At 46.1% G+C, this 26,000-nt stretch overlaps 1 protein-coding gene across 1 annotated transcript in view; it reads right to left on the reverse strand.

Moving 5' to 3' along the window:
• The window catches only part of LOC147706978 (cytochrome P450 2K1-like), a 332,152-nt gene extending 307,522 nt beyond the window's left edge, over positions 1 to 24,630 (reverse strand). Inside the window, exon 1 of the mRNA XM_086926207.1 lies at positions 24,379 to 24,630. Within this exon, the coding sequence (XP_086782333.1) occupies positions 24,379 to 24,561 (183 nt within the window). The 5' untranslated portion in view covers positions 24,562 to 24,630. The remainder of the gene's footprint in view (positions 1 to 24,378) is intronic.
• Between the last annotated feature and the right edge of the window lie 1,370 nt (positions 24,631 to 26,000).

The raw sequence follows: 26,000 nt of genomic DNA on the forward strand, positions 1-26,000 counted from the left end.
GAAACCTATATATGTTTTTTTTATTTTTTTTTAAACTTTGATTGTTAATTCGTATGAGTACAGTTACATTCTGCTGAAATAAGATAAAACTGCAATCCTCTCCATTTACACACAATATAAGCAAATCAAATCGCATAGCACACATTACAGTCCAGTCTCGGCCGGTCCACATTTCCCCAGCCTTGTGGTCCCAATCTTTACTGCGCCCCTCTCCCAGTACCAACGCATGTGATGCTGTGGCTCTGTTCCTGGAAACTCAGACACATTCATGGGCTATTCTCTGGGGTGGAAGTGGTGAGTCGCAGATATTCCCTCTTGCTTCGTTCCACTTGCCCCATATTCTGGACCATTTTTGGGGGCAGCCCCTGTGAGTGTATACCGCTTTTTCTGCTACCATTGCCACGTCCATGTTGGTGCCCCATTGTGCTAGTGTTGGCGGCGCCCCCGACCCTCAGTGTCTGGCACTGTTTCGCTTGGCTATGGTCATGCCCAGGGTGCCCCAGTTTTGCAACGCTGAGTTTAGATCAGTGGGTGGCCAAATGTTTAAGAGACAACATCGCAGATCTCGCCGGACCTCAGCCCCTCCCACTTCCGATATTTCTTCTGTGACCTGGTCCCAATATGATTGTATCTTGGGACAGTCCCATATGACATGATAGAATGTCTCGATTCGCCCACAATCCCTAAGGCAGAATGGGTCTGATGTACGTCCCAGCTTGTGTAGGAGAGTGCGGGAATAGTATACCCAGTGCAACACATTGAGCTGTATCAGCTTGAGTCAGGATGGAATCGCTGCTTCACGAGCCAACTCTAATGCACCCAACCAGTCAGTATCGTCTATGTCTCCCAGATCTGTTTCCCATTTGGCCCGAAGAATCAGCGTGTGGTCTGGTTGGTTATTGACTAGCTTTCGGTAATTGTGTGATATCGCTTTTATGTCCATGTGATCTGTCAAAATTCTGTCCTCAAGGGGTGAGGAATCTGCTAATGTGGTGCCCTGGGGGATCGCGCTTTGGAGGACATGTCAAATTTGCAGATAGCGATAGTGTTCTGTGTCACCCATTGCATATTTGGCCTGCAGTGCTGCGAACGTGAGCATCTCTCCCTGTACCCAAAGGTCTCCGATATTTCAAATACCAATGAGGTCCCATTGTCTGAAACCTTTGGAGTTCACTAAGGATCCCAGCCGCTGCATCTCCCAGAGGGGTGTGGCAAGTGTTAGTACTCCCTCCCATCCCAGCGCCCTCTGCACGGTATGCCAGATCTTTATGGTGTGCGCGGTGGGACCTGTGAGTATATATTTTCGTTTGTTAGTGTAAAGAGCTTTCAGTAGGTTTTGTGTAGGAAGGAGGACCCTGTCTAGCCGGAATGCCGGCTCATCCTGTGTAACGGGCAGCCACTGGTTTATAATCATCAATTGAGTAGCCCAATAGTAAAGTTTCACACCTGGTAGGGCAATGTCACCGTCGTACCAGCTATGCACCAATTTGCGCTGCGCAATACGGGGCGGTCGACCGTCCCATAACAGTGAGGTGACTTCTGCTTCAATGGCACTGAAGTAAGACAGAGGGACCGGGAAAGGGGTATTCTGGAGGGTGTAACGGAACCTGGGTAGTGCCAACATTTTAAATAATTCTGCCCTCCCCAGCAGTGTCAACGGCAGTAATAGCCAATGTCTGACGTCCGCTTTAAGACGTGTGAGGGGTTTTGTTAGGTTTTCCGCCATAAATATATCTTCCTGTGGTGTGACATATATCCCCAGGTACTTGAACTTGGAGATATATGAACTCGCGATTTGGAGTGTACATCCCGGTGGTATTTCGGGCACTGGCCCATATAGCACATACAGTAGTGACTTCGACCAGTTGATGGTATATCCGGACATTGTCCCGTATTGCATTAGGATTTCCAACAGGGCCCTCAGGGAGTCTTCCGGCAATGACCGATATATGAGCACATCATCGGCATATAAAGACACTCGGTCCTCCCAGTCTCCCTTCCATCGTATCCCCCGTATTTGAGGCTCCTGTCTCAGCCACGGGGCCAGAGGCTCCAGCACTAGGGCAAAGAGGAGAGGGTACAGTGGGTAGCTCCTCTCCCCAACTGAATTTCCCTGGAGATATGTCCATTCGCCAATACATGTGCCAGCGGTGCCCCATATAACAGTTCAATCCACCCACAAAATTTAGGACCGAATCCCAGTTTCCTAAGTACTGCAAAAAGGAATGGCCATTCGACCAGGTCGAACGCCATTGTGGCGTCCAGTGAGAGGATGACTGCGTTTTCCTTTATCAGAGGTATGCGGGCCAGTACACTGTGTAGGCGTCGTAGGTTGAGGGAGGTGTTGCGGTCAGGCATAAATCCTGATTGGTCAGGGTGAACTAAGGTGGCAAGATATGGCTGTAGGCGGAGCACCAGTGTATTCGCCAGTGTTTTTACCTCTGCATTTAACAGTGAGATCGGGTGGTAGGACGATGGTTGGTTCTTTGGTTTACCCGGTTTATGAATTGCCACGATCGTCGCTAGCCTTTGATCTTTAGGCAAGGTTCTCTCCCCCAGGCAGTCATTATACATTGCAAACAAGTGAGGTGTGATGGTTCCTGACATCTTTTATATAGAGTTCTACTGGCAAACCGTTGGGGCCCATCGCCTTTCCCGTGTGGAGGGCCGCTAGGGCCCGCCCCAGTTCCTCTACTGTAAGGTCAGCCTCTAACGCTTGCATATCCTCTAACGGTAATGCCGGCAAGTCTATAGCTCATAAAAAGTGCAAGTTGTCATCCACTGTTGCCGTGGCCCGTGGGGTGTAAACCAGTTCGTAATAGGTCGCCAGCTCCTCCACAATAAGACGGTGCCATCTCCAAGCATCAACTGTGGGATACATCTATTCGCTCTCTCCTTTTTCTCGAGCCAAGCCAGCATCCTGCCCATCTTGTCCCCCAGTTCATATACTCTGTGCAAGGTGTTCATGTGTCTAGTTTTCGCTTGCTCCCATGCGTATGCCCTGTATTCCTGGGCCGCCAGTGTTAAGCCTTGTGCTGTCACTTCAGTTGATGCTTCTGCATGTGCTACCTCCGCCCTCTGCACCGCCGTTTCCAGTGCTTCTAAGTGTTCCCTGCGTTCTCGGGTGTATCGGGCAATGGAGGAGATGGCGTAACCGCAGATCACTGACTTGTAGGCCTCCCACAATATGCTCAGCGATTCTATAGAGTGTACATGTTTCGAGAAATATTGCTCAGTGGATTTCTTTAAAGCCTTAGCTATGGTGGGAGTTTATAGATATCCTGGGTATACCGGGTAAACTTGTCTCTGAATTGGGGTCTTTGTTGTGTAGGTGAGGTGTATTGGAGAGTGGTCAGAGATGTCTCTGGGAAGATTTTCAACTGAACTCACTTTGTCAAGGGGAACCGCTATCGTGAACAAGTAGTCTATACGCGAAAGACAATTGTGGGCCCCTGAGTGGAAGGTAAACTGGCGATCTGTTGGGTGCTTAAGCCGCCACAAATCTGTCAGTCCCATTGCAGCTAAAATTTCTCTCAGGGCTTGATTGTGTCCATGAGTATCCCTAGGGGGCCTGCGGTCCATGGAAGTGTCTACCACAGCATGGAAGTCCCCACCCAGGATCAGCTCCCCTTCCGGTAGGTCTAACAGGAATTTACCCAGGTCTCTGAAGGCTGGCTGGTGAAGTGACAGGGGTATGTATACGAAGACCATGTTGTAACTGCGTCCTTCCCACTGACAAGACAAGGCAGTGAATCGGCCCTGATCGTCTGAGCAGGTTTTGTGTATCACCAGTGGGGAGCTTTTGTGGACTAATATACCGACCCAGCGTGAGCTCGATGTGAATTCCGCGTGAGTGACCATCTTAAAACCCCATCGATCTAGCGCCTTGCAGGCCCCACCCATCAAGTGTGTTTCCTGGAGCAGCGCGACAGTGGGGCCCTTTCTCTTCAGGTATTGTAAAACCAGACCCCGTTTTATCTTCTGTCCCAGTCCATTAACGTTCCAGGATATCACTGATAGTGTAGGGCAGGACTTGTTCGCAGCTTGGGAGTTAGGGACTCCTTCTGCAGAGTATGCCATTGTATACTAACTGGAAATGTATTATGTTCCCAATATTGATTTGCGCCGCAAGGCTGAATTTTGTCATTAATGTGCCCTTACATACTAACGCGAGTAACAAAGGACCTGCATGCGTGTTCCTGATCCATAGTAGTAATCGTAAGTGTGTCTGGAGAGATTGTGTACTGAACAACCTATAACAGTACAAAATTGGGCCGAAAACAACCAACACCCCCACCCCCCACCCTGCCTCCCTGCCCAGCGGATCCCAAACTGTCCACCACCCCAACTAAGCAGAGTGCTTGCTACCCGTAAACATTTGCAACATTCTGGAGGGTGAGACTTCTGTTACAGCAATGAAACCTTCTTCCCCTTACAGTGTTCATGTGATGCTGTGCCAACTTAGTGTGTCCTACCTGCGGCAGTCTTCTTTGGATCCAACATTTCGCTGCAGAGCAGCTTACCCGTGATGCAAGCACAACCGCCTCCCTCCGCCCCTCCACCACCCACAAATCTCAGTCCGCATTCCGGACAGCTGCGCTGTGTTTCAGCTGCTTAATATATGTTGTCCCTTGCAACCTGGAATCCACCAGCGTCATCATCGCACAGTTCTGCCATGAAGTCCGTCTGCTGAGCTCAGCGGTCGTCCCTTTATCTGTTGTGTCGTCTTGCATCTCGATTCTTGGGCCCTCCTGCTGGTCTCTAGCCTTCCAGCCAGTCTTGTGCATCTCCGGGTGACTCGAAAACCATACTATCCCCTCGGATTCGACGCGCAGCTTCTCCGGGAATATCATTGCATATTTCAGTTCCCGGGTTCTGAGTTCCTTTTTGATTTCCGTAAAGCTGCGTCGTTGCTCCGCCACCGCCACCGTATAGTCGGTATAAGATGAGACCTCTGAGTTATCAATCTTCAGCGGTGGGGCAATTCTTGCGGCCTGTAGATTCGCGTCACGGTCACGGAAGTCGAAGATCCTTGCCAGTATCGGACGCGGCGGTGCTCCCGGGAGCGGCTTTCATCCTGGTACTCGGTGGGCTCGTTCCACCGAGAAGTAATTGGGCAGTCCTTTCGTTTGGAGCTGGTTTTGAACTAGGTCTTCTACATATTGGTCCAGTGCTGGGCCCCCTTCTGACTCCGGCACACCCACTATGTGCACAATATTTCACCGGGAGCGGCCTCCCTGGTCCTCGAGTTTGGCTTTCATGAGGCGGTTGTCATCCTTTAACCTCTGCACTTTTTGTTTGAGTTCGGCCGTTTCTCCCGTGAGTCCCGACGTCGTCTTTCGACTTCTATTAAGCGATCTGACAGTTTCGCAAAGTCTGCCCTGATTAGGGAGACGTCGGTGGAGAATGATCCCATCGATGTTTGCATCGTCTTCAGTGCAGCCATTACATCTTGAAGCGTGACCTAGTCTTTGTCCGCTGTCCGGGTGCTAGGCTGTGACAGCTCAGGCGAGGTGCGGGATGCCTTCTCCCGGGGGGTGTCCGAGGTGTCTTTTGGTGTAGGCAAACTTATCTAGCCTCGGGGGTGGCTGGCCTCTGGTCCCCCTGCCACTCATCTTGCTGGGCCTTGATTACTACATTGCAGGGCGTCCGTTTCCGGCTCACTATGACTTTGGGGCCCCTTCCGCGTGGTCGGTCCACCAGTGTCCAATTGACTGCTTGTGGGCGAGGCCCACTCTGTGTCCCCCGGGGCCTGGTGCTTGTACTGTGGTATGGCCTGAGCACTGTTGTATACGGTTTGTGCCCCCTTCTGTAATAGTCCTGTGGTGTGGGCGGTCACACTGCCCCCCTCCCCCGTTGAGGGCAGCCTTGGTTGGGGCTCAGATGCCTGTGGCCCCCCGGGGTCCGCCGAACCATTCAGTGGTGTCGTTCCACTGTTGCCCGCCCGCCAGGGATAGTGTCACTGCTGTGGGTTAATGGCTGATTTTGAATTGCTTTTGGTGCGAAAGCTCCCGCGTCGCTGGTTACCGCAGTGTTCCGTCCCCTTGGCCTTATGTGCTGTGGACGGGAGTCCACTTTGTCTCCCTGTAGCGGTGCTGCAGTGAGGTGGCCACGACTCCTCACCTCCACTCCGCTGATGTCCTTTCCGCCTGGGACGCCGCACTGCCAGTTTACCACAGTCCCCGGCTCCAGCGTGGCGAGGAGGCCGCAATCTTCCCCGCTATGTTGCTCTGCGAGGCCCAGGGGTACAGGTCCCAGGTGCAGTGCTCCGTGGACCTGAGATTTGCCCGATTCCGATGCTGGGGCACAGCTCAAAACTGTTGCAGGATAAGTGGACGGATTTAACGGGGATGGCCTATACCATCACAGAGCTCTGTTAGTGTGCGGCCATTTTCTCTGGCGCTAGCCACGCCCCACCTATATATCATAAGCAGGTTGGTATGACTGCCACTGTGGAGCTTTGGAGATTTCCCAAATACGATGTTCCAACTCCCAATAGAGAATGAGACTTTGTTGTTATGTTAGAGCTGTGAAGATCCCTGGGCAGGATGAAGATAGCATTCAATCAGATTTTATTGAACTTCTGGTTGGATTTCTTTCCTGGTGGGGCTCACTCACTCTATAGAGGAAAACTTGTTTAATGTTTTCAAACACCCATCTGGTGCCCAGAAAATACATGAGTACACTTCTAAGGCCACCAGGACCTCAATAGAAGGCACTTAAAGACTCTATTGGTGTCAGGCATAAGTCGACAGAATGGTCCTGTCCATGCTAAGTTGCTACTGGTCAGCTGGCCACTTCAGTAAAAAGGCCTCTTGCAGATTGTTGTGCCCCTCTAGCCACACAAGAGGTCAGTGAACTGACCTTTGGAGTGCACTTCTTTGTTCTGGGTAAAAATAGGAGCACGTCCAGCCCTGCAGGCTCCCTCACAGGCCTCAAACAGCATGTGTAATTCTTATGTTCTTCTACGGGCCCAAAAAGTGTTCTAAAGATGGTGCCTTGGGGTACTACATTTATGCCTGACTATTAGTAGTGAGAGTTACTAGGGGCAACCCTACCCACTTGTGCTACATTTAATATTTGCCCTGCTCCAAACAACATCACAGTGCACTTTATTTACAAAATCTAAAATGAGCAATCCCTTCTCTCCTTCAAAGGACACTGTTAGCCCATCCAAAGATGAGGCAAAGGTAATGAACAGTCCCCTCCTCTGTGCCCACTCAAAATCCAGTCTGGGTGTAGCTTCTGTCCCACTGGGCTTGACTAAGGGGATACAGGATGCTTCCTCCAGATCTCCCCTTATATTTCCTTGTAAAAGTACAGATCCCCTATCAAGTTAAATAACTTCCTGGGTCCACTCTAATTAGTCTAGCTGCAAGGGAAAATAAAGCACCTCCCAACACGCAGACCATACTCTGGGAGTAGATTACACACACCTTTTGCATCTCCTTCAGGGGCAAGTGCCCGATGTGCAGTTGGTGAAGAGCTAATCCAAATTAGCCTCCAGCTAATTCAGGCAAAGTAAAGGTAACGGTTCTAAAGTAACTTTTCCCATATATTTAAAACAATCTGACTTCACTATTAGATTGGATTACTATTAAATATGAAAATAGGGCCTTACATTGAATCTGTAGCTGGTACATATCAAAAGTTAAATGTGGAAATGAATAATATACTTTTCCTATGGGCCGGTTACGCCTGACCTGTGACAATGTTGTTGTGGGACTAGTCACTGCGGGAACATGCTATTCCGATGTCACACATGTTCCATTCTTATATATTAGAGGGAATCTTTATGAGGGCCTTGCGTCATTCATGCGTCACGCAAGAAGCAAAGCCCCAAGTCATATTTATAAAGCCATGGAAAGCCACTCTGCATGGCTTTGAAGGGCTTTAAAAATCTAATGTAAGGCAGTGGAAATTGTTGTGTTGCCTTGCTCTGCGCATGGGAGGCATTTCATGGGCATCATTGCGGTGGGTGTTCCCACGCAACCCCCATGGATTTTGATGCATTTCCTGATTTTCAAGTAAAACTGGCAATGCATCAAAATCTTACCAGGGGAGGCATAGCGTGGAGAAATATATTTATTTCTCCTTGTAGCACATATGGAAAGAGAAAAATGCCTCTATGGATTGCTTTTCTGCAGGAATGTGCCCCTTCCTGCACAAATGCAGCCTGCTGACAACACAGTCACCCTTGCACCACGGTACAAGGGCGCCTTTGTTGGTGCTCGGCTGCTGAAATAGCACTAGCACGGGGGGGGAGGACAGAAATTCACTGCACAGTAACTTGCTACGCTGCCCTACGCCACATTCCCATAAAAATGTGCTACATGCCTTACCTTGTCGGCAGGCAGATGTGCTTAGAAGTGACTCATTTATTGTTTAAACTCAGGTTTTTACCCTGTCAAAAGGTGGGGCTCCAGGCTTAAACAGCAGCAGTCCGGCTACAGTGGTGTGCCTGAAATAATGTTTTCCTTGTCACAGTAGTGGTTGGCAAAATAAGTACTACAGTCCACATGTAACATTGAATTTTCTGTGCCTAAAGTGTATTTTACATCATATATCATGGCCTTATAAGAAATTTAAATAGTCAACTAGGAGTTTGCTGGGATGCTTACCCATACTGTCCCTGTGATTGTGGCCAAATGAAATGGTCAGAAATTACAACCTTCCTCATGAATATTAATTAGTCAAGTCATTCTAGGACCTTCCTGCACAGAGCGGTGATTGCTAAATATTTCCCCAAAATATTGCGCTAAAAGTAGTGATAAAAGATTCCCTCATTTGGACTCCTTAAATAGGTTACCTTAGTCAACTGGGAGTGCTTCATACAACATCTGTTTGAAAAATAGCAGTTGGGCTACAAACATTATTTGACTCTCATTACAATAACCAAACCACTCTGCCCTCCACTTTTTAATACAAATGGCTGCTTAGATTTTTTTGTTGAGATTGACTCTCACACTCCGAATAAATGATGCCTTTCTGTCCTCAATGAAAGAAATGCTGCGGGTGGATTTTTCACCACAGACAGAAACTGATTTATCGATGAACTGGGGTGTGAACTGGGGTGTAAGTCCTGGTCAAGCAGCTACCACAATTTTAGTCACGGTAAGGCACAAGAAAATTTCAAATTAACCTGCACTCACCCCCTGGTACCTTGGCACACAGCAGTCATCAAGTTAACTTAGAGACAATGCGTAAAGTATTTGTAGAACATTTCAAACAATAAAATAGTGAAAACACCACACAAAAAGATTTGACATCAGATTAGACAAATAGAGTTTGATTTAATAAATAAAAGAATACCAAAATGACATACATCTAATAAGTAGAACCGGGGATATTCAATTTGAAAGTTTTAGGTCAAGATAGCACCAAAATGCACAAAGTGCCAACTGTGGATATCTGGCCCCATCGGACTGGGACAATGTCACAAGTTCAGGTCAACCACGATGGAGTGCTGTCCAGCTACAGGGATCCAGTAAGACCCGCTGAACAAAGTACCTTAAATTCTGGTTGTGAAGAGTTGTTTGGATCCATATCGAAGTAGCGCTGTGCAGCCAAAGCGATGTGGCGAGGCTGTGATTTAGGGGCCTGTTGCGTCATCATCGAGGATCCTACTGTCGAGGCTTGTGATGTAAAGTCCAGTGTTAGGGATGCAGCTTTAATCTGACAATGTTTGAGTTTCAAAGAGCTGTGAGGTTGCGATGTGGAGTCTGTTGTAGTTGTTGAGGCTGTCATTGTTGAAAGATGTGATGAACTGGCTGTTGATGCAACACACCTTAAGGCGAGACCCCGGCTCCGCGGACTGCAGGAAAGATGCAGGTCTTTGCGATGGGTCTAATCCATGCAGCACTAGGGGTGCCTAGTAGAAAATATGTGTCCGTTCTGCTAGGAGATGTGCCGCTCAGCAGAGAAAATGCATAAGTTCTGCTGGAAAGCACTTTAGGCCCAGTTCACTGATGACAGAGTCCAAGTGGAGGTGTAAGGTTGTTGGAAGCCTGCTATGTCCATGAGGCTTCAGATCAGGAGGCCAGCCAACAAGCTCTTGGAGTCACTCTGGGTTCAAGAGATGCAGGTTCAGTCCTTCTCACCCAGGCAAGTGGGCAGCAGGGCACCACAGGAGGGCAGCTGTTCCTTCGGATAAGCAGTCCAGCAGAGTGGCATTCTTTCAGCAGCACAGCAGTCCTTCTTCCAGGCTGAGTATCCACAGGTCCAGAAGTGTACTGAAGTGGTGTTTGCTGAGCGCCTTTTTTTGTACACAGTTGTGCCTTTAAAGTGAGGAGATGCTTCTAGAGGCATGCCTTTGAAGTGCACAGATGCCCTGCCTTCCACGCCCTGTCTCCAGACTAAGGGGGTCATTAGGATTGCGGTTTTTCCGCATCCTCGGGGCCGGCGGAAGCCACCGCCGGCCCCGAGGATGCGGAAAAACCGCAGCGGACTGACCAAGGACCCAACGCCACATTAGGATGGCTGGTGGGTCCTGGTTTCCGTCGGCAGCTTTTCCGCCGCGGCTGGCTTACAACCGCGGCGGAAAAGCTCTGATATGGTGACGGTGTCTCTCAGACACCGTCCGCCATATCAGGATGGGATTTTAAAAGTGCTTTTCCGTGGCGGGTTTTCCGCCGTGGAAAAGCATACGGATCTTCACCTAGGGGGCCCGTTGCGGGCCCCCTAGGTGAAGGGGGGGGTGGGGGTTGCACATGGGGGGTACCTATGGTACCCCCCTGCATTTGCATGCAGAAAGCGGCAGGCACCGCGCGGTGCCTGCCTCTTTCTGCATGCAAATGCAATGCGTGCATTTTTAACATTGCCGCGGGTGCAGCTTGAAGCTGCATCCGCGGCAATGTTAAAAATAGAGGATGTGACCGCCAGGGTGGCGGTCACATCCTAATCGCACAGGAGGGGACTCCGCAGCCCATGCGGACGTCCCCTCCTCCTCAATGATCGCGGACGGACGCAAGTCCGTCCGCGATCATAATCGGCCCCTAAATACTGTGGTATGCCGGCCTTTGTGTGGAGACAGGACACAGCTTATTCAGGTGTAAGTGAGGCTCAGCCTAGTTCCTTCCTTCTATCCTGCCAGTGATGGCACCTAAGCTCCCATTGTGTGTGGCTGTCTAGGGGAATACACAAAATTCAACTGCCAGCTACACGCAGTCATGAGATCAGAGACTGGCTGGAGGCTCCAAATGACTAAGGCAAGAAAATGCCAACTTTCTAAAAGCAGCATTTTAAGAATTTGAATTTAAAATCTGACTTCACTTTAAGTTAGGATTTCAAATTATGATTTGAGACACCAAACTTGAAGGGGTTATATTTCCAATCTGGAAATTACACTAATAATATGTGATAAGGTAACTCCACTGTTATCCTATGGGAGAAACAGGCCTTGCAATAGTGAAAAACTAATTTATGAGTATTTCACTTCCAGGACATGTAAAACTGAAAAGCACACGCCCAACTATTTAAAAACACTTCACCCTACCGCGGGCCTGTCTAGCCCCTACCTTGGAGGTGACTTATATATATTAATAAGGATAATTTGGGCCTGACAAAAGGTAATATTTTGCCTGGTCGACATGGCAGCTTAAACTCCACACACAGGCTATGCAGTGGCAGGTGTAAAGGGCTACCTAAGTGGGTGGCACAATCAGTGCTGCAGGCCCATTAGTAACATTTAACTACTTGCCCTGGGCACATGTAGTGCACTTTACTAGGGATTTGTTCAGTAAATAAATATGCCAATTGGGTATGAGCCAATGTTGCCATATTTTGGGGAAAGAACACACGCACTTTAGCACTAGTTAGCAGTGGTAAAGTGTGCAGAGTCCTAAGGCCAGCAAAAAAGGAAGTCAGCAAAAACAGGTCTTAAGGAAAAAGTTAATTGGAAATGACGCCAAGGATGCTAGGTTTATCAACCACTTTATAAATCACTTTGGAGGACTAGCAAGTTTGCCCATGAGGTACATAAATATGTGCCATCTTTAGTACAGTTGTTGTACCAGTGCTTGTTCTAGAGATATTATTAAGTATTACTCACATATGAGTTAAGGAGAAAGTGTCTCTGATAATCTGCAGTTCAAATGACAAGGGCAGTTCTATCAACAGTTATGAAATGGTGTAGGAACCAAATCACATGTAACTGTGTGCACATGTTGTGAGAGAACGGGCTCTGACTCAAGAAATGTGACCATCTTGGGGAATTAGCCTTCTCTTAGAGGGCTGAAGGGAGAGGACAAGTAATCTCCATGAGGTGGTTAGGTTTCTCTCCATGACTGACTTGGGCAGGATGCTCCCATACTAGACAGAAGTAGCACAGGCAGTTCTTTGGCTCCTGTCACAGCAGGCGTCTTAGAGGGAGGAAAGTAGATCAGACTTAGTGATTGATTGATTTGTAAATTTATAAAGTGCAGGAATGCCCAAGGGCGTCTTGGCGCTGTCTTAAAAGCAAAAAGTCTGGAGCTACCAGTAATATGAGGTTCTAACTAGGATGTAAAGAGCCAAGTTTTTACGGCCTTCCTGAATAATAGCAGCGGGGAGCTATTTTTTATTGAGAGTGGTAGTTGGTTCCAAGTTTTAGCTGTTTGCAGTAGAAAGCTTATCCCCCTCCATCTTAGTTGTTTGAATTTGGGACCCTTAATCAACTTTGCCTCGCTCGATCTAAGTTTCCTCAGAGGTTCATACTGTTTCAGTTGAGTTTTTAAGAAGTGGGAGCCTACCCCATGAAGGGCCTTGTATGCTAGGCAAACTGACTTGAACCTTATCCTTTTCTCCATAGGCAACTAGTGGAGGGTTCGTAATATGTGGGCAACCGGCTCAGATCTGGGGATGTCCAGAACTAGCCTAGGAGGAGTTAAGGATCAGAGGAGCGGTCTTTCCAAATCTTGGTTCAAGCTGAAACCTCAAAAGTTTCCATAATGCTCTGCAGGGACTGGACAGACAGACGATTAGGATTTGGCAATATCATTTAGGCTGGGACTGCATCTTTGGGTTGGGTAGGGCGCCCACATTTTAGAATTATATGCATCTGTTTTTAAACTCCATGCATGAGGGAAGAGACTTTGAGAAAACAGGAGCAGAATGGAGAATGAAGTTCCCACAGAGAAAATGGACCCCTGTCAGAAATGTAGGTCTTTTCTGGAGCTGTACCTCAAGGACATTGTTGGACTGATAGACTCCTGATTGGTACACTGTACATGAGACAGATGTATTGAGGCCTCACATAATCCTATTTTGCTAGGTAAATGCTCAGCTAGTGGGGTCAGCCCCAGGACTGAATGTGGTTGAAGGCACATTTTGTAATTACAGAGTGCCCTGACATCTAGCAAATTAAAATTTGATGCCCCATGCTTCAACGGTATCTCCTCTGGTACTCTCTCTTACACTCACTGCGGTACTTTATTTTTTATTGTTATCTCCGTAATTGAATCTAGAGTGTTGGTAGCATACCATACTGTATTACTGTATGTTTAGTACAACAAATATGTAGTTTACGAATTTATCATTTGAAGACAGCATTACCAGAGTGACACAATGTTTCTTTGCCACTTGCAGTTAACACCAACAAGATCTGTCATGCCTGAACCATATATGTTATCTACTATATCCAGGTAGCAGTAATTTCTACATTAGTCTGATTCATCCAATAGCATGTTGATTCTGATAGCCATATACAGAAAACCCAGCTAAAGCTTTCATTCTCTGTATGTTATGTTCATCATTGAGGGTACATGTGGCTAGATGATGAAGACAAAAAACAAGCCTCAGATCTTCTATAAAATATAGCTATGTCTGGATGAATTGAATTATGAATCCCCATAACCTACAATGCAACACATAGGCTAGTCCTTGCCTCTTCTAAGTGATTAGCCAGCTAACAGATTACAAAAACCGGATCAGTAAAGATAACACTAAACAATTCAATCCAAACCTTGTTTTTTTCTGCCTTCCCCACTGTATGTAAACTATAAGGAGAATGTGCACAAAATGATTACATCGTGTGCACTGTTTTGTGGAACTCATTCATATCTGGGAGACACACAAGGAAGAACACTATTCTATACCCTATCCAGAAGGTACAGGGATGTAATAAATGTGCCTGTAAATATGTCAGAAGTCATATTTTTCTCCGGAAGTGGAGCCATTGCTTAGAGTGGGTATGTAGGGTCTGGTAGAGGAAAATGTGTCAGTTTTGCAACTTTTCAGGATGATGAAAGCGAGAAAGTCACAGGCAATCAGTCCATGGGGAAGATCTATGGGGTCTTCGACATCTAAAGACTGTTGTGATTGGAAAGCAGAGGAGAGTTTTTCTCTTTGGCAGGACTCAAGTGGTGCTCTCTTCTTAATAATACACCAGACACTTGGAGACCCAAGGGAGGTGGTGTTGTCTGGCACCAGGACAGGCCCATGACACAGTGGGCAGACAACTAGGGTCTACTTGTGTTAGAACACATGCTGAAGCTGCCCAGCATGCAAAGGATGTAGAGAGGCAGGCAGTTGGCACTAATCCACAATGATTAAGTTGTGCTGTTCAGTCGACCCATGTCAATGCAAAGTGTGAAGGTCAGACATAAGGGGGCATCCTTTATAGGATGTACTTGCTCTCACCCACTCAAAATGTATGCTTCACCATTGGGAATTATATCCTATAAAGGATGGCTCTTCTGTCTGACCATCACAGTTTCCATTGACATGAGTCAATGAAAAATCACACCTTAATTGATGAAGATTAGCTAATACAGGGGGGACGTGTGCTGGACTGTTCAATCTCCTCTCTAACCCCTCTGGCATTTACAGAGAGGCTGCTGGAACCTGGATCTGCCACATCCTGTGTAGACAATCTGGTTGATTGTCACTCCTGTTAGGGTAACTTATTCAGATGGGGGAATGCAGGAATAGGGTGTGGACCAGCTTCACTGCCCTCTTGTAGGACTTGCTCCAGATATTGGTTCACGCTAAAAGTAAGGTACAAATGATATTGACAGGTCTCAGGTGGGTTAAACCTCACTGTGGAGAGCAGTACATTATGTGCATAATGTTTCCAGGGCAACTGTGACTAGATTTAAGGCACTTATTATATTTGTGATGGAATACGGATAGTTTATTTCCTAGAACCGCATCGGACCATGAGTGTGTTCCACTCCTCTGCACTTTAGGGCTAAACCCAGATATGCTGCACCAGGATGAGGGTTATAGTAATATATAATATAAACATATAGGAACATTGAAAACAAAGTGAAAACAAGGCAACACTAGAAATAAATGAGGCCAAGGGGCTGCTACCAGGCCTGGAAATGACATAAGTCCAACTCTGACATGGAGGGAACACAATTCAAGATCCAATGAGAGATGTGATGTGCAAAAAACACGTATCACCCAAACATGATCATAACTACAGCAAGCTGAGCATCAGACCTGTTTGAAGAACATAAAAAATAGTGTAAACAGGGAACAGTGAAGAATAAACTAGAGTAATTTTCATCACCCTTAGACATAATCTTTACTGCAGTTCACTGCCTCCCTTCATTGGCTGCAGTCTGCACTGATTGGACTTTGCTTTACATGGTTATTACACCAGTTGTCTGGGAAAAGGTTGAATATTTATATTTTTATGGCACGGGGTCGCACATTTTTCTCTTAAAGCTCTCGAGACCCAGATATTCAGTGTCAAAAGTTAAGCCTCTGTCGGCCTGAGAGTTACTTGTCCATGGAGCTCTGTCAAATACTTGTTACCATCCAGCACCAACCATGGCTCTTATGGGGCACATGCATCAAGGGTTTTTGCATTCGCAAACGTTGCGAATCACAAAATTCGGCCGTTTGCGAATGCAAATCCTTTTTTGGGATGCATTAAGGTTTTTGCTTTTTTCGCAATTTAAGAAATCACAATTTATTTGTGATTTCTTAAACTGCGATTGCATTTAAGAAATCGCAATTTAGCAATTTCTTAAATGCAATGCATGATTTTTTTTAAATTGCGAAATCGCAAATAGAAAGTGGTAAATTACCATGAAGTTAACCTTCATGGTAATTTGCAAAAACTTTCAAAAATGCACAAAAGTGCATTTTTGAAAGTTTCATCTTACACACACACATGCCCTTGGGGCATGTATGTGTGAAAAGAGTACTTAAAGGTACTTTTCAGGGGTGCAGGGGGGGTTCGTTGGACCCCCCCTGCACCCTTGAAATTGCATTCTCCTTTTGTGATTCCTTAATTGCGAATTGCAAAATGAGAATGCCTTCACATTCATTCCTATGGACCTCTAGGCCCATAGGAATCAATGGAAAGGTATTCCCTAATTGCGATTCGCAAATTGTGAATAGCAATTAGGGAAAATTAAGAAATCGCAAACAAAATTGCGATTTCTTAATGCATAGCAGTTTGCGAATTCTTAATTGTGATTCCTTAATTTTCGCAATTAAGAATTCGCAAACGGAAACATTGATGCATGTAGCCGTATATCCTAGCACAACAGTCACACATCCAACTCAAGGCTCTAAGAACCTGACCATGAGCTACTGTCTGTTTGTGATCATCAGTCCCCTTTTTAAAAACATACCTACATTCATTTTCAAACTGGGGCTGTCTCAACTATGTACAGTGTTGGTATGTATCAAGGCCCTTCCTTTCTAGCCATCACATCAGTTGCTACACCATTGTTGGAGGACATTTTTAGTGCACACATGCAGCACCTTCTCACAAGCTTACCACCCAGCTCCACATTCTCAACCTTGAGCACTGCCTGACTCCATTATGTGCCTCCTTTTTTGAAAGCCTTATGGGATTACTATTTTCATCATCCAATTTTGTGCCATGTTCTGGGCCACAGTTATAGGACAGGGACTCAATTTTGGTCCACACTCACAATGTGCTGAATCTCCATATACTTCACTGACACCAACATATTTTCTTTTACAGCATGCCCTTTCCAGACATGATCAAAACTATTTGGCAACACACCAGTGGTAGCAATGTGCTGCATAAATGCAATGGCAACTGCACAAATACTAGACAAGCTTCTACCCAGATCACCAATCGGAACTGCTTTTTGGAATTCAGCTAAGTTAAGGGAACAATAATGGTACCATAACCCTTAACAAATCTTCTGCAGTATCCGGTGAGGCCTAAGAAGGCTCTCACATCTGTCTGGGTTTTTGGTGGGTGCCAGGACATGATAGTCCCAATTTTGGCCTCAGGGGGATATACCTTGCCCCCACCTACTAGGTGTCCCAGGTACACCGTGAAACTCTGCCCAATCTGGAACATACTGGCACAATAGGTCAGGCCTACCTGTTGAAAGGCCTGAAGCACCACTTGAAGGTGATTCAGGTGTTCCTCCAGCTGGAACTGTAGACAGCAATGTCATCTAAGTAGGAGACACAGGAAGCTTCCTTACTGCCCAAGACCCTGTTAACTAACCTTTGGATGGTAGTAGGGGCATTTTTCAAGCCAAAAGGCATCACCCAAAACTAGAAGTGCCCCTCTGGGGTTGAAATTGCAGACCTATCCTTGGCCCCCCTAGTCAGAGCTTTCTACCAATACCTTGAGAAATTTGGCAGTGCTTAGCCTGTCAATGAGCTCATCAGCTCAGGGATGCAGCGTGTATCAGATTGAGTCCTTGGCAGTATACGCAGAACTGGAGTTCTGACTTGGTGCCTAGTGAGGCAGCTGTTGGGACCAACACCACAGGGCTGGACCAGGGACTATCAGATGGCTCAATCACCCCATATGAAAACATCTTGGAGACTTCCTCCTGGTTGCTGGCCCTCACCCTGCCTAACAACCCGTAAATTTTGATCTTTACAGGTAGACTGTCTCCAGTGTCAACATCATGGATGCATAGATGTATGAATCCAGTGGTGAGTTAGAACAGTTATGCAAACTGTCCCAGCAACTGGTAACAGTGATTCCGCTGTTCTGGGGTCAGGGTTTAGGAGAGATTGACACCCTCAACATGCCCATCGTGTTCCTGTGCAAAGAAGAGGTTATGGAATGGGTCACTCTCCTCTTCCACCCCATCATCTGTCTAGAAAGTCATGATCAGTTCAGACCTCTTGAAGTGAGGCTTATGTCTGTTCACATGGAGCACCATTAGGTGGTTCCTAGGGGTCTGGAGATCCAACAAGTAGGTGGCTCCCCTTCATGCTCCTTAATTTTGTATGGGCCGGTCCAGCAGCCCTGGAGAGCTCTGTGCTCTCTTGGTTCCATGACCCAAACTTTCTGGTCAGCCTAAAACTCAACCAGAATGGTCATACCAGAGCTTCATTACTTCCTGACTTGCCTACAAATTGCTTTTTGCCTTCTTCCAGAAGTGATGCATCTGGCTGTAGAGGATCAACACGAACCCTACTACTGTCTGTGACACCTCCCTGTAGGCATGGCAAAAGGACAACCCACTTACACCTATTGGCCCTTAACCATGTCCTTCAATGTCTTGTTTAATCTTCTTCTAGGCCATTGGTTTGAGGGAGAAAATTTGTGGTGAACTTGTAAGCTACACCACACTGCTCCCAAATGGACTTAATGCACAAAGACATGAAGTTACTGCCTTTGTCCGACACTTTCTCATTTGGGAGCCCAACACATGATGGGCATTTTTGAGTCAGGATAGACTGGAATACATTGGAAACGGAAAGAATATTATGGACTTATTAGGCGGGCTAAGACCACTTACTACCTGGCCAGAATTGGGGCAGCGTAAAATTCTACTAAAGAACTTTTGAAAAATTTACAAGGAGATCTCCTCCCTTGCAGCTAACGCCATGCCGATAGCGGGCTCGGCTGAGTCATGCAATCGGATTGCAAGTTATTTCTCGGAGAAGGTGGAGAAAATGTACTCCTCTTTCCCTGGGACCGCAAAGAGGGGTTTGGAATTTGTGGAGCAGATCGTAGGGGCTATGGCGGGTCGCAGACTGGATAACTTCACCATTCCTTCTCTGGAGCTACTCAGTAAAATCTGCCTAAGCATTAAATCTGGCTCACCCAGAAACCCCGCCTCACCCAAGGTGCTGGGCGATAGTTTGGCTATTCTTGAGCCCTATATAAGGCACGTCCTGGAGGTCTCGTTTAGATCACATATAGTGCCAGGAAGATGGAAAAAAGCCATTGTTCTCCCACTCCAGAAGAAGCCAAACATCAGCCCAGACAAACTTAAAAATATACAACCCATTTTGCTTCTGCCTTATCTGGCTAAGGTGGCAGAGAAGGTTGTAAACCAACAGCTTATGACTCATGTGGAGGAATCGAGCCTTCTGCACCCGTCCCAATCGGGCTTTCGGGCGCTACACTCTCCGGAGTCTGCACTACTCCTTGCCATGGAGGCCATTAGACAGCGGGCAGATGCGGAGCACACTATGGCCCTGATTCTGCTGGACCTGAGTGCTGCCTTTGACACTGTGGCCCATTACACCTTGCTGCAGTGTCTAATTAAGGGTGGTGTCTCTGGCCAGGATCTAGAATGGTTGAAATCCTTTCTGGCAGAATGCAGCTTTCAGGTTAGACAGGGTGTGCACTACTCCAAGGACCTCAAATTGGAACAGGGTGTGCCACAGAGTTCGGCCCTGAGTCCCACCCTGTTTAACCTATATGTAACTCCTCTGGCGGAGATAGCGGAAGGTTTTGGAATCAGGGTCTCCTCATACGCCGACGATACACAGCTGGTGATCTCCCTATCACGGGCACCGGATGTGGCAGCCTCTAATTTCAGGGCATGAATGCAGAAGCTTGCCTCCTGGATGGCCAAGAACTGCCTGAAACTTAATGGTAATAAGACTGAGGTGCTTGTGGTAGGGGGTTCTCCGTTAGGCTGGACATCGGCTTGGTGGCCTCCGAGTCTGGGTCCCACTTCTACACCATGCACCCAGGTGAAAAACCTTGGCGTATGGTTGGACTCCAATCTCTCATATGAAGTCCATACCAGATGCATAGTGGGGACATGTTTCGGCGTCCTTAAAAGCTTGCGAAAAACAATGGATCTCCTTCCTACAGAGGCTAGAAAGATGCTGGTGCATGCCCTCATTACATCTCGCCTAGATTATGGCAACATACTATATCTGGGTGCCACAGCTAAATGCTTGGGAAGATTGCAGGTGGTGCAGAATGCCGCCGCACAGATGGTGCTCATGCAGCCTAGGAGGGCGGCCTCCAAAAGAGCATTAGACACCCTGCACTGGCTTCCGGTAAGGAAGAGTGTGATGTTTAAGGTGATGTGCATATGCCATTGCATCACCCAGGACACGGGTCCTTCTTATCTGAAGGATCTTATTACCAGCTATGTGCCCGTAAGTTCCCTGAGATCGAGTGGGACCGGTCTGCTGCTAGTGCCGAAGGTGAAGAAGGCCAGAATGGGAGGAAGGTCTTTTAGACTCCTGGCCCCTCAGAGCTGGAACAAGCTCCCTCTGAGCCTCCGGATGGAAACTTCTGAGTTAAAGTTTAGGAAGGCTCTTAAAACTCATCTGTTCTTATGCTGATTAGGTGGGCTGCTCTCGACATGGTTGAGGCACTGCCTCTCTCTCTCACTGCAGCTCGGGGACACACCGGTGTGGCGTAACCATGCGCTCTATAAACTCATTATTATTATTATTATAACACCGGTAAAGATCCCTTCTAGCCACCACAGGTGCAATCCTTGGCCTCAAGGGGATGGGTTCTGGGTAGCCGGTGGTATACTCACTAAACCCAGGACAAACCTGTTGCCTATGTCTGTCTTGGGGTCCAGTGGTTCAATTATGTCAATGCCCAGCCTTTCAAAGGTGGTTCCAATGACTGGCAATGGGATCACAGGATCCTTTTTCCTTTTTCCTGGATCTCCCCAGAGCCCCTCCTGCCACTTAAGCGACTCCGGGTGTGAGTGATGACAATGCGGTGACGGTGGCGATGAGCGCGTCGCTGTACAGGTAGGGAATTGTAGTTCCTTGGAGCTCCTTACTCCCTCGCTCCCTCGCCGGGCAGACTTCCAGCGATTACTCCGATGGGTGACAAACTGACATCTTGGTCAGGAAGGCACAAAATGGCGGTGCCTGAAACACCACAAACAAAAACCTCATGAAGTTGTTGGTTCACTAGTGTATGAGCCCAAGTCATGCAGCAACCAAAGTCCTAGTCAGAGTATAAAGCAAGCAAACCCTAACTACTGGTACCTAGGTGAAAAGCAGTCATGCTTAACATAGAGAATTCCATTAATACAATGTAATAAGGTAACACCAATGTTTTCCTATGGACGAGGATAACATTGGATATAGGATACCAGGATATGAAAAACTTTAAAGTACATGTCCTACCTTTTAAATGCAGAGCATCCTGCCCTCTGGGTTGTCCAGGGCCTACTTTAGGGGTGACCAATATGTATAAAAATGGAAGGTTAGGCCTGACAAAATGTTTATTTTGACAGGTCAAAATTGCGATGTAAACTGCACACACAAGCTCTGCAATAGCAGGCCTGAGCCATGTTTAGAGGACTACTGAAGTAGGTGGCACAGTGAGTGCTGCAGCACACTATAGCATTACATTTACAGGCCCTGGACACATGTAGTGCAAATTGCTATGGATTTATAAGTAAATTAAATATGCTGTTGGGGATAAACCAATATTACCATGTTTAGAGAAGGGAGCAGAAGCACTTCATCACTGGTTAGAAGCAACAAGCATTTGCAATGCAATTGGTCTTGCAGTGTGACCTTATATGTATTTAGCTATGCAGCACATTAGCCTGGGTGCGGAAACATCTACTGTTCTTTAACATGGAGGGAAAGTAAGTGTCAAACTGCATGACACGCCAGGAATAGGAACACATGGAGAGAAATATGGCCTTTCAGTGGGAAATGGTATAGTCCAAAGTTCTGTTTTTAATATAAAATAAGGGCCTTCGGTGGTCATATCACTGAAAATACAAGATTTGAAAAAAATATTATTGTCTACGGGGGGGCGTGTGTAAGACAATTTCTATGAACTGGAATCTAGAAAATGCTAAAGTGATTCCGGTATGTTACTGACCTCTGCTGGTCGTTTTCTATCAAGAAAGTTAAACAGAAGCAGTTGCCAGGAAAATAAAAATAAGAAAGTCCCATAGCAGAAAGCAATTCTGGTATTTTACTGACCTCTGCTGGTCGTTTTTTATCAAGACAGTTAAATAGAGGTAGTTGAACAGAAAAAAAGTCCCTAACCAGAATCAGACATGTCCTAGGGCTGATCGCCAGAGCTCACAAAGTACATACACATATAAGTATATAATAAGTATGTACAAGAGGTTTTGAATGCTCGACCTAAAAACAAAATCAGGAAAATGTGGAGGATGCAGCCAAATGGTTTGGGAGAAGCCCAGCATACGGCTGTCAGGTCTAACAAGTAAATATATACATTGATGGTTGATGTGGATTCATTTTATACCATCTTCTGATTTTTTTGTATTTGTGAGACACATAGAGCGTTATTACTTGATTGAGGGGGGAAAAGCAATCCAATCGGCACAGCCCTAGGCATTATACTAAACAATAGATTTTCATACACCCACACATAATACTCAACACATTTTCAATCTGAAGTACAAGGAGATAAAGGGCCAGATGTATGACCTGACAAATAGCGCTTTGCGATTCGCAATTTGCGAGGCGCTATTTGCCATGCACAACAGTATGTTCAACACTGTTTTCAATTCCCAATGGGGTCGCAAATTGCGAGGCTCATGAATAATAATGACCCTGTCGTAATTTGCGACCCCATTGGGAATTGCTGGCCCTCCCAGGGATGGTGGCATGCTGGGTTCATCAGACCTCCATGTATGGGATTGCCTTTCAATAAAGTATTTTTTTTTACTGCAGCCTGTTTTCCTTAAAGGAAAACGGGATGCATTTAAAAAATAAAAATGAAACGTTTTTATTTCATTTTTTAAGAGCAGGTAGTAGTCCCTGGGACCACTGCCTGCCCTTAAAAAATATTTTTAGAGACAGTCACAAAGTGGAAGGGGTCCCGTAGGGACCCCTTCCAATTTGCAACTGCATTACAAGCCTCTTGAAGAGGGTGGTAATTTGCGAGAGTTTTGCGACCATAGTTGCGGTCGCAAAACATTCATACATGGGGTTGCGTTTGCTATTAGGAAGGAAATCGCAATTCCTAAATAGTGAGTTACAAATAAATTGCGACTCGTTATTTAGGAATTGTACATAGCCCTTTCAAATTTTGTATGCTCAAACGGGTAGCAAAGCTGGATGTGCATGCAAAATAGGGTCGTACATCTAGCCCTGAATCGCACGGCTTGTTGGGTAAATTTCAAGTAGGCTATTAGAACACCAGTTCTTTGATCTAATTTTTTATATGATTTTTTTATTTCAAAAGCAAAATGACATTAGAAAATACAATCCAATGAATCAAATATACAAAATTCCTTTCAGGAAACATACGGCGTATCATACACGGGCTATCATGGTAATGACTTGGGGTGTTCTCGCATGAAGATCAGAGCGTTACTTGTTTGGTGTGCAATTGACTTGCTATACAGAACTGATAATTAAGTATGTGCACTGAGAGGTATGAAGAGGTTCAGAAAGAGTGGAGACATGGTGAGCAGCTGCAAGGTATGCGCTTCATATCTTATTATTGCTTGGTAACCACCAACATCATTCTTAATTAATAATATTTTATATCATGTTGCTGTAACCCAGCATTGGGGCACCGGCAAAGGCCAGGATAAAGTTAAACAAAGTGCATTTCCCCTCAGAGAACAATGGGGCATATTACCAACAACTAGCGATAATTATCACTAGGTTGGCTTAGCGGCAATAATTTTATCGCCGTGTAGCGACGATTTTTATCGCTTAGGAGCCTTGATATTATCAAGGTTTATCTCCTAAGCGATAAAAATCGGCCGAAATACATGAATATCGCTGAAAAGTCAGCGATATTCATGCATTACCGAGCAAATGCTCTTAGCCATGTTATCCACCTCCCATTGGATAACATGGCTAAGAACTGCTCAGGGCGGGTGTTAGCTTTTGGAGATATTCGCGCTTAGCGCGAATATCTCCAAAAGTTGGTAATAGGAGATAGTGATGTTAGCGACTGTTTCCAGTCGCTAACATCTTGGCACGCCCACTTTGCATGTCATTAGTGATAAATATCACTGACATGCAAAGTGGGGCCCAAGATGGTCGCTATCTCCTACTAGCTGTCGCTAACTGGTGTTAGCGACAGCTAGGTAATAGGGAGATAATTTTATCTCCGCTTTTTTGGCTTTTAAAGCCAAAAAAAGCAGAGATAAATCCCTTGATAATATGCCCCAATGTACTTATTTGTATGGCTACAGACACCTCACACATGGCCATTACAGTTTTTTTGTTTTTTTTTTAGTTAGATTGCTCAAAAGGAGGACGTGTTACCTCTGCGTAGGTTTTCTGCGGTCGCATCATGTTTATCAGATGTAGGTTTCCAATCAGCGGGAGGGGGACCGGGCCAGGTGGGAAGTTCTCGGAGATGCCTTTCTTCCAGTCGTCCTTCACACTTTTGACGGCAACAAAAATCAATAGAAAGATCAAAATGAGGATGAATCCTGTGACAAACATTCTCCAGATGCAGGATGTCACCGGACTGAAGATATAAAAGGCAGATACTTTCTTTCAAGTCACGTGGTAGGAGCTGCGGCGCGTGCACGGAGATTTATAACCCTTCGCTGGGAAATGATTTACCTTTATCTATCCACTGGGAGACCACCGCGTTGTGGACCTGCGTGTTTTTCACACTGTTGTTGAGCAACTCGTAATGTTTAACATGTTCGGATTACCTTGTTATGGGCACATGGGCACACCAAACACCGTGTATTTTGCCAACTCTGTGCAATGGTCCTCTCATGTGTCCTGGGACAGACAATGGGTCAGGGCCCAAAATAAAAGTTACTCCCATCAGCGAATTAGCCCCCAGATGCATCAACAACCCATTTTGCAATTCCTTAATAGCGAAAAATACAGATTCGCTATTAAGGAATAGCAAAATGGAATGCATCAAGAAATCACTTAAAAAATTGCGATTTCTTAGAATTCCTTAATTGCGACTCGCAAATTGCGAGTCGCAATTAAGGAATACCTCCCCATTCATTCCTATGAGCCTAGAGGCCCATAGGAATGAATGGGAAGACAATCTCAATTTGCTAATCGCAATTAGCGATTCGCATACTGAGATTGCTATTTCAAGGGTGCAGGGGTGTCCAAAGGACACCCTGTTGCACCCCTGAAATTGATCTGTGCACATATGTTGCGCACACACATGCCCTTAGGGCATGTTTGTGTGCAACATGAAACTTTGAAAAATGCACTTTAGTGCATTTTTCAAAGTTTTTGCAAATTACCATGACGTTGTACCATGGTAATTTGCGTGCCCTATTAGCGAATTCGCTATTTTTAAAACTTTCATGCATTGCATTTAAGGAATCTCAATTTGAGATTCCTTAAATGCAAATAATCGCATTTTAGCGATTTCTCAATTTGCGATTTTTGCATTTGGGATGATGCATCCCAAAAGCAAAAATACCGGTCGCAAAGGGGCTGATTCTGAGAATTTGCCCCTTTGCGAGTGGATTTTTGTTTGATGCATCTAGCTGTAAAAAGCTAAAGAAGTGGACCTTGATTTCAAATTGGGGCATTTTTGAGCTTGTAATGACTCGCTGTATGGGTGTTTTTGCAAGGTATGTAAGACTGTATGGATTTGTGCCTGCTACAGGCAATGTTTGTTTTATAATCCGAAGTATCATCAGTAAATAAAAAAACCGGCCCTGCAGACCATAAAACAGGCCTCAAATAGGCTAACACACTGACCTGTCAGACCAGCCATTCGGTCACCACCTTATTTCCCTGTAGGTCAGTCTGACCTTGTCTCCATCAAGGCCATGGTGAGACTAAGCACACCTTTAATGCTCACTCACCATACACAAAAAATCTGCGTTAGTGCCAAAACCCACCATCCATAAAAGCCACCACACGACCTCCCATGAAATCGTAACAACGCTTTC

Source organism: Lissotriton vulgaris, chromosome 6 (genome assembly GCF_964263255.1).
Source record: "Lissotriton vulgaris chromosome 6, aLisVul1.2, whole genome shotgun sequence".
Lineage (NCBI taxonomy): Eukaryota > Metazoa > Chordata > Amphibia > Caudata > Salamandridae > Lissotriton > Lissotriton vulgaris.